Source organism: Pogonomyrmex barbatus, unplaced genomic scaffold (assembly GCF_055798465.1).
Source record: "Pogonomyrmex barbatus isolate J1 unplaced genomic scaffold, ASM5579846v1 scaffold15, whole genome shotgun sequence".
Lineage (NCBI taxonomy): Eukaryota > Metazoa > Arthropoda > Insecta > Hymenoptera > Formicidae > Pogonomyrmex > Pogonomyrmex barbatus.
The window spans coordinates 5,484,081-5,496,912 of NW_028297111.1; the positions used below are offsets into that span (position 1 = coordinate 5,484,081).

General features: G+C 29.4%; 3 protein-coding genes across 6 annotated transcripts; 2 read left to right on the forward strand and 1 right to left on the reverse strand.

Moving 5' to 3' along the window:
• The first annotated feature begins 229 nt into the window (after positions 1-229).
• On the forward strand, positions 230-3,256 carry COX6B (Cytochrome c oxidase subunit 6B). Of its 3 annotated transcripts, none has more exons than XM_089073388.1 (3): positions 230-370; positions 2,468-2,573; positions 3,024-3,256. In XM_089073388.1, exons 2-3 carry the CDS (start codon positions 2,491-2,493, stop codon positions 3,190-3,192), a joined length of 252 nt encoding a protein of 83 aa, XP_088929514.1. In that variant the 5' UTR covers positions 230-370; positions 2,468-2,490; the 3' UTR covers positions 3,193-3,256. The 3 variants fall into 3 exon arrangements, with proteins under 3 accessions (XP_088929514.1, XP_088929513.1, XP_088929515.1); XM_089073387.1 differs by having other exon boundaries at positions 235-370; positions 2,471-2,573; XM_089073389.1 differs by lacking the exon at positions 230-370 and adding an exon at positions 445-494 and having other exon boundaries at positions 2,469-2,573.
• Positions 239-2,385, forward strand: LOC112552184 (uncharacterized). Its single transcript, XM_011645093.2, has 2 exons — positions 239-370; positions 1,147-2,385. The coding sequence occupies exon 2, from the start codon at positions 1,191-1,193 to the stop codon at positions 2,019-2,021; it is 831 nt and encodes a 276-aa protein (XP_011643395.1). The 5' UTR covers positions 239-370; positions 1,147-1,190; the 3' UTR covers positions 2,022-2,385.
• Positions 3,257-4,139: 883 nt separating the features above from the next.
• Positions 4,140-11,024, reverse strand: Max (MYC associated factor X). 2 transcript variants are annotated; one of them, XM_011645437.3, is made up of 4 exons: positions 10,834-11,023; positions 10,709-10,768; positions 7,707-7,941; positions 4,140-5,258 (listed from the first exon to the last, which is right to left on the reverse strand). In XM_011645437.3, the coding sequence occupies exons 1-4, from the start codon at positions 10,870-10,872 to the stop codon at positions 5,086-5,088; spliced, it is 507 nt and encodes a 168-aa protein (XP_011643739.1). In that variant the 5' UTR covers positions 10,873-11,023; the 3' UTR covers positions 4,140-5,085. The 2 variants fall into 2 exon arrangements, with proteins under 2 accessions (XP_011643739.1, XP_011643820.1); XM_011645518.3 differs by lacking the exon at positions 10,709-10,768 and having other exon boundaries at positions 10,834-11,024.
• Positions 11,025-12,832: the final 1,808 nt, after the last annotated feature.

The following is a 12,832-nucleotide window of genomic DNA, read 5'->3' on the forward strand; positions in this document are numbered from 1 at the left end:
TTCATTGGTCTCAAGCTTAATTCCGAGCGCTGCTTTACACCATGGATTGCATCCTATGCTTTCGTACTACAGTTTACGCACTTTTTTCGCAAGTCGAATATGATTGGTTATTGCATGAAAAAGTATTCGGAAATTCCCCAAAAATCTCTATTCGACGACCAATCAGCGTCGGAGGAATGAGCCTGATATTTGTAAAGAAACTGGATCTTGGACGAATATGAGATATCTCTTTCTATTCACGTCACATATAAACCGCTCTTGCACTGCTACGTCGATGAAGAAGCTCTTTTTGGGGTGTATGACGTAACAAGGTCGTCTGGCATAGCGTTTCTTAGTAGCCATTTTATTCCCAACCGCACGGCTGATTAAGGTATTACGCATATAGATAATTAACATTATTTAAGCGGTCCAGCGAGATACTCGACAAAACGGTTGTCTACACGCGCGGGGCGAATAGGCATAGGAGGGTATCGCCATCCCGGTAGTAGATCTCGAGGAAAGTCTTTAAGACGACTCGCGTTTTCCCTCTTCCCTTCCTTTCCCATCGTCTTAATCCAAAATCCTGCGGAAACGTAATTCCTATCGTCTTCGAGTGAATTCCACATACGGGTTTATCTCCTTCATTTCCTTATGTTTATTAATTTCAAAGATGAATTCCCAGGATTAACTAGCAATATGTAGAATTTGAAGCCTACATTGGATACTCTCTGATTTCTTTCCCTTCTCTTTCTCTCCTTTCTCCCTCTTATGAATGTTTTGCATTTCAAAATACTTGTACTATAAATAAAGTAAATAGTATATACAACGCAAAATTGCTTTATGATCATCGTCTCTCTTCAAGACATGATCTCTTCTGTCTCCTCGAGATACTGCCAAATAGTGCGATCACCATGCTGATAAGATTGTTAAATTATAGCTTGATGATCGCCGGCAATGCCCTTGATTTGATACAAAGTATCAACTTTCTCCGTGCGTTTTCTTACCAATTTGCCATATCTATTTGGATCTACCTGACTGCGTTAAGCTCTCTCGCTCTAACTCCGCTTGTCTCAAATGCACACTTAAAAAAAATCGCCCAAGTCAGATGAAGGCGGGAGGACCTGGAACGAGCTGTGTACTCATGGAAGGCAGTTTCTATCCTTATAGGTGCTTCTGTGTACATCCAACCTTCGGTTCGGCCCACCAGCACGATGGATTCAAAGCGGTATGAACGCAGCGGCAGATCGAATACAGAATCGCCACCTACTCCACCCTCGCCTCCCATGTATAGCACAGGTTGTACCATGATACATGACAGTCACAAGAGTAGAATCAGTATGCGACGTTCACCCTCACCCGGCGGGGACCATCATCGAAGCAGTAGATCTTCGCGGAACTCGCCACTTCCAGAGCGACGCAAGCGCCGTCGTAGCAGCTCCAGATCTCCTGTACGTTCTCACAGACGGTCTAGGTCCAATGATAGAGATCGAGATCGTGACAGAGAGAGGTCACGAAAATATTCCAGAAGAGATAGATCACGGTCGAGATCGCGCGGAAGATCACGCTCAAGAGACAAGAGGCGAAGTCGAAGTCGTAATCGCAGCAGAGATCGATATAGGTACAGAGAGAGCCGTAGGCATCATGCAAGAGCAACTTCATATGAGTCAGATGCTCTGGAAGACCATGGAGAGGAGGCGGGGGTGGTGATGCGTCAAGCTGTAGCTGTTGCTCCACAACCGAATGCCTTTAAGAATGACGGTAGTTTTATGGAGATGTTCAAGAAAATGCAAGAACAGATGCAACCTGCCGCACAGAAGCCCACCACCTCTGTGTTGGAAGAGAAACCTATAGTGCCACCACCGTTGATGGTAGGCAAGAGGAGAGGTGGTAGGATTCTAAAGACTGGTATGGTAGCGAAACCAAAGACAGAACAGATAGTGGAACAACCGAAGGACGCGTGGTCTCTGTATATGGCAGAGGTAAAAAAGTACCGAGAGGTTTGCTGCCAAGAGGAGGATAATACGCGACCATTAGTCAAATAGTTTTGACATGTCATATTATCCTATCTTTACATACTGTGGCTAATTACTTTTTTTTAATACCTATAGTTAATTGTTAATTCTTAAAAGAACTAAAAAAAAATATTGGGGCAGATATTTCTTCTCAGAGGCACTTTTCTTTCATTCGTTCGTTTTACGTTTTGCCGTGAACTTTGTATTCATTTGACATCGACGCCATGAAAGTTCTTTTAACGATTTGAATGAAATAAAACGGAAAAGAGAAGTGCCGTAAGAAACAAACTCACTTGTGATATAGTGTCGTATGTGCTTTGAGAGATGAATGAACAAGAGCGAGAGAGAAACGTAGAATTTACATTTACGAGCAGACAATAGAGGGCAGAGGAGAAGAGAGAAGGTGAAGAGAGAAGGTGAACATAACGCAAATCCATACTGAGAATTAAAGATTAAATAATTTATGAATTGTTAAGCAGTGTTCTATATCGTCGCGATCATGACGAAGTTTTCGGATCTTACTGCTGAATCCTGGCAAACAGCACCATACGATCCTAGATTTCCTAATCAGAATCAGACTAGGTAAGGATTAAATAATTTCGCCATGATTAATATGTCAGATTATAACAATCACGATCAATTTTTTTACATTTAAATTCAGATTTTTCTATAATAAAGTGCAATATCATTGTTGCATCTTTTTTATCATATTAGAATATCCATTGATATGTCATTTTAATGTGTACACAAGAATGTATGAATTTAATAGTATCAAAATTTATCAAAAATTAAATATTGTATGGATTAAATATTGATTAATCTAGTCAAATTTATAATTGTTTAAAATATGAAGTATATGCTGAATGCATTTGCATACACATACAATTATAGATTATTTATAAAATAAGTAAAAAAAGTAACAATAATTAACTTGCTCCAAAAGCATGAAGCATATTTGTGTATCATTTTCATAATTGCTATTTAAGACAAAGAAAAAGGCTGGCGGAATGTCTAATCAAATCTGATCCATAGATACTGTTACCAGAGCTACATAGACTTTCACCGATGCAAGAAGAAGCACAATGAAAATTATGAAGCTTGCCAATACTTTAAGAGAGTCTACGCTTCGATGTGTCCGAATGCCTGGGTAGAAAAGTGGGATGAACAGGTCGAAGCAGGCACATTTGCTGGTCGCATCTAGAATTTCCCGCGGTTGATATGCCGCATTTGCTTTATCTTAGTAAACTATAAATAGTCAAACAGAATTCTAGAGTTATGTCACTTCCTGTTTGTATGTGTGTATGTGTGTGTGGTGTGTGTATGTAGATATATATATATATATCTACATATAGTATATGTAGATTTCATATATATATATGTAAAATCAATTTAAATAAATCTAATACCAGTCTTTTATCTCTCCCATTATGAGATCTCCTGTTATATCTCAGCGAATTTATGTGAAACTTAATGATTACACTTCTCTCTTCTGATTATCATAATTGTATAATGATCTAATTTGTGAATTTGTATAAGTTAAAATTTTGTCTACCTATGATAAATAAGTAGCTCGCGGCATATTTCAATAAGATAAAGTGATGTAAATCTATATAAAATATTCATTATAATATCGGTTCTCTTCGATGAATTTATCCTTTTGATTTAAATAATTCTCTATTTTTCGATTAATCGACAATTGCTTTAATATATGACTATCGTTAAAAATATTTTATTAAACAAATACTGCATATAAACAATCAGGATATCGACGTATCACGATGAATTATTTATTATTGATAATAATAAAATACAATCAAGGTTGGGAAAGTTACTTTATAAGTAATTTGTTACTGTTACTCATTATCGAGTGAAAAAGTACTTAGTTACTATTACTAATTGGTGACACCATGAAGTAACTCGTTATTATTATCGTTATTGAAAAAAAACAATTCGTTTTTTTCCATTTTTTAATGGTAAAACGAGATTAGATTAAATTAATTTTTCTAATATTTTTTATTAAACTATCTAATAAAAGTGAAACTTTTTATCTTAAATTCGCAAGATTATAAAAATCAAAATTTTTTTAAATATTCAAAATATAAATGAAAAGATTATAGTCTTAAGATTGAATTCATAAATATAGCCACATTTGTGCAGCCAAGCTTCTTTTTTTTATTTCATTTTTATTTACAAATTTTTAAAAGCCGATATTTATACAATTTGTTTTTATATTAAAGCGACTCTATGATTGGTTGATAAACTTAAGGTTCTTAAACAACCTTGAGTGTATCAGTGGACTATAAATATCGATCAAAGACTGAACATTGATATAAAAATTATAAATAAATCAAATAGATTTAAAGTATAAAAAATAATGATAAGAGTAACTGTTAAATTCGTTACCATTATTGAGAAAAATCGTTACTACATATTATAATTATTAAAAAAGTCAGTACCAAGAGTCTTACAAGAAAAAACTATGATAACGGCCTTACAAGTAACGTGTTATTCCTCAACCCTAAATACGATTATTTAATATTGGATTATATAGTAATATTTATAAATTTTTGATGGTAGGCAATCAATTTTCGAGAGAAAACGATTTTCAGACAAATTATAATTTTTAATCTATATTCGAATTATTGAGATTAGGATAAAATCGTCGAGATATCTCTACATTGTTGACAATTATTGTTGCCATAATTTGGTATCTAATTGCACGCAAATTGAAGAATATGTTCGCAATAGTCTAAATCTGTCAAAACGGGTATAGATATTGGTACAATATTGTTGCTCTTAACATATATTTATATACATAAATCATAGATATAAATCATAAATATCGTAGATAACGTGATAACATACGCAATTGTCTTTATTCGCGCACTTGCTTAAATACGTCGATATTCATCTCATTTTGGAGTGCCGCTATGTTACAAATATGCTCTAGAACATGATCTTCAACGGTTTACTTAAATAAGTACTTATCTACGCACGATCATATCATACACGCAACTTGTATCACTTGCAAATATCTTTAGAAACGATTATATGAAAATAAAGTATCAAGAAAGGGGAAAATACGAATGTATCGTCAATGATGCAAGCCGGCTACCTTTAATTTCTTCGGCTGTCGGATTGCTCGACCAGTCTCGCTATCAGAAGATTCTGATTCACTATCGTTGTACGTATTCACTCCTCCAGGTTCAGATTTGGTTACCTCACATGACTCGTAACCGCCAAGATTCGATTTTTCTAACGAGCGAACTTAAAACATAAATTTGATTAGAATCAAGGAATATTTTTTTGTTTTTGTTTATAATCATAATTATGATTGCTACTTTTTTGCAGAAGGCATCTGTGATGCTCGAAGAGACAGAAATAATACTTTATATATATATATATATAAAATAAACGGTAGTATAGAGATAATTTGGTATTTTTTCCCCAATTTAAAAAATTTTCAGCAACAGATTAAATGAAACGAACTATTGTATCTAACATTTTTCTTTTTTTACTTTTAAAAAATCGATCTTTATCATACATTGATATACGTACATACGTATGTAGATTGCATGTCCAGTGCCCACCCTTAAATTTTCTACTTGATTGAAAATTTACCATCTTGTAGGGAAAATTCAAGTTATAATAAAATATGAATAAATAATTATGGAATAATTTTATTTGTTGGTGTTATATAATGCGCGTGTTAGTTTTATACATATACACCCAACTATCGCAAAACTAATATTAAAAATAAACTAATATTTATTATACACATAAACATAATTTGTAAGAAAATCAGTAAAAAGTGAAAAATGTACCTACGAAATGTTCATTTTGATGCATTATTTTTCGTAATATGACAAAAACAACAGTATCTCATTTTCACAATTTTATTTTTATAAAAAAATAAATAATCTAATGTAAAGTTAATATAACAAAATGTCAAATTATTATCAAATTATGTGCCTGCGTAATAACTTTCCCTCTAAAATGGCAAATATTCAATTATAGATGGAAGGTAAAGGATGGGATACTTTATCCACTGTAATTAGTCTAAACCTATGTAATTCATAAATGGACAGAATACTAATCTAAAGATAATAACTATAATTATAATATAAAAAATTTAGCTTTTATAAAATAAATTAAAAGTTATAAGATATAACAAAAAGATATCGATAAAAATAAAAAGACTTAATAAGATGCAATGATGATTTAAAATGATGATTTAAATTAATCTACTTCGGAAAAATTTTATTAAGAATAAATGAATATACATTTTTTCGTCTAAAATTAAATGATAAAAAAAAGTATATTAAACTGCAAGAATAACTAAAAATAAAAATTACTAATAATTTTTCTACTTTAACTACATTCTAATTTTATATTTTTTACCACTTTTATTGTTATAATCTTATTTTTTTATTTTGTTAACAGTCAAAAAGTATTTTTTGAATCAAATTTTGGATCGAAATATATTTTTTTTATTATTAAGGCTCCTAACTGATTGTTGCAGCTATATTGAAATCGTGACATCATAAGCGAGAAATAATTACAAAACAAATTGTAAAATTTATTACACATTATTTGCAAATAAAGAGATATTTAAATTAAATAACTCTTGAGATTGGCTTTAAGACACTTGTGACAATGGATTACTACTATCGTTTTCCTCCCGACAATAAATAGCCGTAAAAGATAGGTAAAATAAAATTTATTCAGACAGAAAAACACATAGTTTGATAGCTGTTGAAAAAAGTACAAAATACGCTTTTACATATAAAATTCAATAATTTCAGTTGCCATCCATTTTTATAAATTTGGTAAGTACGAAACAAATCATTTGCATGATTAGTACATAATAGCGAAATAACGTGCAATAAAAAATTTCGTTGTCAGCACGTCGCTTTCCATGCTTTTTAGTTCATCTTTCTGTCATAGTTAAAAGCTGCAAGAATTTCTACTATTCACACCTATTTCCATAAATGTCTTAAGATTCAATAAATCACATAAAGCGTAAAATAATTCTTAAAACCTAACAATTAGATCTAGTAATCTGATGATTTCTGATAGCTGAGCAATGTATTGTAAGAATTATTTTACACATTATTTTAAGAATTATTTTATATTTATATGTGATCTATTGAGCAGATATCTTATTTTCTGATATTTTTTACAAGTTTTAAAAATATGAAAATATGTTTTTAAGAGAAAAGTATAAAATAAGACTATATGGCGCAAGAAACTTTTTGTCTTGTCATTTTTCGCCTCTGACGTCACATAATCCATACCGCAAAGTCATACCGCAAAAGAGAAGAGAGAAGAGTTTAAAGCGATTTCAAATATTATTTTATCCAAATATCTGTTTATTTACAAATGACACGCCAAAATCTTAATATCTTTTCTCGTTTATGACATCACAATTAAATATGACCGTAATGAGTAATTAAAAGCCTTAAAATTATTTGGTATCCAATTGAGATTAATTATATTTAAAACTTTTTATATTTACTTTTTATATTTCTGTGTTTTAGCTATTGCGTTTATATTTCCTAGTTCATTATTTAGTTTAAAAACTTACACCGATAATTCAAATCAATCAATGAAAACTTTATGGTGATAGATGTAAAAATCATCTCCCTTGCACTTTCATTGCACATACGCTTATACATTACTTACGTGTAACTATATAAAAAAAGTGATAATTACTTTGGGCTTCTAAAAGAGAATTTTGTTTTTTGAGGTCATCAATATCTTGTTGATGGGAGGTATTTTTGCGTCGCATGAATTGGATATAATCCGCTGCCTTCTTTAGGATTTGAGCCCTACTTGCAACCTTTTCTCCCTGCAAAGCCGGTACAACGTCCCTCAGACTGGAAAAACTGTCTTTGATGTGGTCCCGTCGCTTTCGTTCCAAAGCATTGTGATGTGCTCTTTTTTCTGCCTAACATACAAAATATTTCACTATATAAAATCATCATATTTTATAGTAAATTCGGTCACCTGTATTACATCGGATTGGTTCATATTAAAAGTTGCTATATAAAACATCTAAATGCAATGGTATGATGTAGCTTCTTTGCTGATGAAATTATTAATATATATTCTACTAAATAACATTACAAATTTATTGTTAACTATTCAATGTAATTGTTTAAAATGTTTATATACTCTTATATCTTAATAATTTCAGTGTGCACTAATTAATGATTTTAGTGTGCACTAATCCGATATAGTGCGAATAATCGAATTTGTTATTCATTTCCAAAAATAAATTGATTCAATTGTTCAATTAAAAAAGATTATTTCATGAAAAATGACAAGCAAAATTATAAAAAAAAGAAATTAATTTTTCGTATCATAATTTAAGTTCAAAAGAAGCTCATTTAAAAGAAAACAATAAGCGTTATGACTATTTTTATATAACTTTTATTCTATTATATTATTTTATGTTTCTATAGATATATCTCTATTAGACACGTGCTATTTATTTTTTAACATTATATATTTGCTATCAAATTGCTATATATTTGCAATCAAATGTAAAATTCAGATATATTCTATCAATTTATACAACTGTGTGAGTGTGCAGAAATTGTATGTGAAAATATTTTGTTTCGTATTCACTCTGGAATATTCTATGACTGATTTGAATATGTAATTTTTTGTGTCATATGTGTGTCAACTGTTTATATGTGTCTGCTTCCTTCATAAGCAGTTATTATGTGACACAAAAAAAAATTACATATTTAAATCAGTAAATAAAATATTCCGAAGAAAATACGAAATAAAATATTTTCACATACAATTTCTAATATTTGTTTATCCATTGTACATATACGATAAATATATAAACTACTAAAATGTACACAATGACAACCGGTCACGAAATAAACACAAACCGCTCTTTTTTTTTAACATCATGTTATTTTATCATTATTCTTTATATTAATATTATTATTCTGTTTTTCTTTTTTAATTTTTTTATATATTTTATTGTAATATTTTTGTATTTCCATTTTTTTCGAAATATGAAGAAACTTTTGTAACTTATTATATTGGATTTAAGATTTAAGATAAAAAGATGAGTTAAAAAATTGATTTTTTTTTGTCTAAAAATTCTATCGAAAAATATATTTTTAGAATTTTATTTATATGTGTAAACAAATTAACAAATTAAAAAAATTATATTATTGAATGTTTTTGAGAATGCATCACTCAAATATACTATTTGGAAGACAAAATAATATATTTTATTGAAATCTTCTAATTTGTACTGATCTATATAAGTTTTTCGAATTCTAAGATTTTTTGTTTTATTATTAAACTGGTTTTGGAAAATGTTTTCTAAAAAAAACATATGTAAATTTTTATAAATATATTAGCTTATATAAAATTGTTGACATCAACATGTATAGTCCCCATATTGCTAATTATATACATTTATAACACATTTAACTATATACATTATAACATACATTTATAACTGTATACATTACATATATATATATATATATATATATATATATATATATATATATATATTTATTTATTTATTGCTAACTATACATTTAACGATAGATTTGAGTCTGAAGATTATAAATATCTTTAATATTGATGGTGATTTAAATGCAATTAAATTTTACAACAAATTATATAAGAAAAGTATCAAAGAATTATGCATCAGACACAAAAAAAAAGATAATGCACAATATATGAATTTATTGGAACACAAGTATGAATTTAATTAAAGAAGTTGTACTGTCTAAAAACAAACATAAGTAATATTATATAGTCTTGAAATAACAGACTAAAATACATAACAAAATTACTTTTTGTTAAAAAAAATATATAAATTTAAAATTTCAACATGCTTTTCAAAAATTCTCTCATTTTTTTAACCTGATACATAATTTTTCAAAACTTACTGAATTAAATTGCTTTCAAATATTACAAAACATTTTAAAATGTATTATTTATCTTCCAATCATGGCTTTATTCAATATTTTAATGGAAAAATCATATTTTTAACTTTAGATAGCTATTTTCTTAAATATTATTTAAAAAGTTAACTAAATAACAGCAGCATAGAGCATATTTAAGATTAAGATAACATAATTACTTGATGTAAATACCTAGAAATCAAGTGTAAAGTAGAAATTTTTACATAATAAAAAATTTTTCATCATATATCAACCAAAAATTAAGATTTTTTAAACTTTTTTATATTATTTAAAAAAATGTATTTTTATTTTAAATCAAATTAAAATTTTGAAGTAAATTATTAATCACTAACTATGCATAAATAAAGACAACTTTATGTTTCCACCTGTTTCCTGGTATATACAATTTTGTTCAATTCAGAATCACAGAAATAAAATCAGTTAATTGATTAATTATATTATTAACATAATTAATCAATCTATATTGATAATTTATAAGAGTTGTCTCTATTGAAAGCTGAAAAAGTAAAATTATTTTGTATTGATCGCATGTAGATATCAGCAAACAACAACAAGCAATACTACTTCAAAAACATAACATCTACAGAATTAAGAAAATGAGGTTAGACACATCATATCATCACTGAAATAGCTATTGAACTTGAAAAAAAATCGCGTAAACAAGTTTCCTTTCTCTCGACGTACTTAACGTAGAGATGTGATTATCGACTGTGAAGATAAATCTCAGGGTCGATTATAGAATCTCACCTGGGAGTAGTATTGCGTGTTATTGGAGTGCCTCAGTCTGGAATCCGAATCGTCGCCATCCTAAAAAGATGGAAATTTGGAATCAGAATTTCTCGCGAGGAATTTCCCATGCGTATGCTACTTACATCGCTTTCGATATCGATATCACGATCATCATCACTCATCTTTAATGAATCTTGAAAGCTAAAAAAAGTAATGCACACTGCAATACAAAATATTAGCGATGGCAATTCAAAGTCAGCCGGGTTCGGACGTCGATCCCATCAAGAACAGAAACAGCAAGATCTTCAAATCGCCACAGAACATATACTAAAAGAAATGAAAGCTCTGTATATAAGTGTCGGTCCACAATAAGTATTTAATCTTTAAGTCGTAAGAAATTGACCAATCATAGACGATTATTCTTTTCATATTCGATTATAATTGGTCAATTTCTTACTTCTTAAAGCTTAAATCACCTATTGTGGACCGACACTAAGATGGGCAAAATAGAGACACTACAATCAGAGACTAGTCACGACTCTGATCTGCCAATCAGAGACTGGCCAACGACTCTGATCCGCCATGTTTTGGCTAAATCCACCGACGAGATACTATTAAAGACCAATGATCTTAGTGTCGATCCACAATAGGTGATTTAAGCTTTAAGTAAAAAGTAAGAAATTGACCAATTATAATCGAATATAAATGAAAAGAATAATCGACTATGATTGGTCAATTTCTTACGACTTAAAGATTAAATATTTATTGTGGACACTTACGACACTTATGGGAGTAGCGGGGCTGAAAAAATTCACTGTACGCTAACGCCCTCTTCGAAAAGTTGCGGTCAGAGTAGGAAACAAAATGAGAAACATATCGATAAGATATATTAGCCTCACAGTGAATATATTTCTCTTTTCTTATCCCAAAATGTTATCAGTGTTAAGGAATTCGTATGACATAGCAAATAATGTAAAAATTAATAACGTAAGTGTCGGTCCACAATAGATGATTTAAGCTTTAAGAAGTAAGAAATTGACCAATTATAATCGAATATGAAAAGAATATTCGACTATGATTAGTCAATTTCTTACGGCTTAAAGATTAAATACTTATTGTGGACCGACACTTATAATAGTTTATAAGAAAATAAAAATAGATTTAAGTTAAAAAAAATAACTATATAAATTATATATTATATTTATAAATGTCAAAATTATATTAAATAAGAAAAAAACATAAATACTTAAAAACAATACAATTTAAGAACTCCGTATAATTAATAAATTAAAATAAAATTAACAAAGAGACAAACGGAAAAGTATAAGACGCTGATCGAAATATTTTTTGTGATTAGAATTCTTATCAAAGCATTAGAATACATTCAGAAGTATACGAAAAGTGTATTAAATTATCAGATGTGCCGACATTTAAACGTCTCATATTAATATTCATTTGGTATCTATTCTGTATCTATTTATTTAAAAATCATACATTTTTTTACATTATTGCCAATGCCTAGAACTCTTTAGAAAACGTTTTGATATGTTCAGGACTATACGAAAAGTATATTTGTTAAATCAGAACTTCAAGATTTCAATCGTTTCATATTTTTCCATCTAAGAATGTGACGCTCGGCCGATTTTTCTTTATTTAAAAATATTTATTTAAAAATCGTACATCAATGCCGTACGCCAATGAATGCCTAGAACTCTTTAGAAAATCCTTTAATATGTTCAGAACTGTACAAAAAATATATTTGTTAAATCAAAACTCTGAGTTATTGGCTTGCGTTTCAGCTCAATTTGTTTATTGCACTGATAATTAACTTCAACTTATTTAAAATTTTTTTTTGTTTTTATATGAGAGAACTCTTTATGAAACTCTTATAGAACTATACATTTTTCAAAATCTTATGTTTGCAAGCGTCGGAATTCGTTTAGGACAAAATGAGCCGCAGAGTGAATCTAGCGTCCACTTTGTCCAAACCGATTTTTTTCTTTAATGCAAAAACTATTTGTTTAACCTATCAGGAACTATTGAACTATTAAAAAGGAAGTCAGAACTCTCAATAATTTATATTTTTTTCCCCAAAATGAGACACCAATTTTACACACACTTTTTTTGTTCTCATTGTCGACT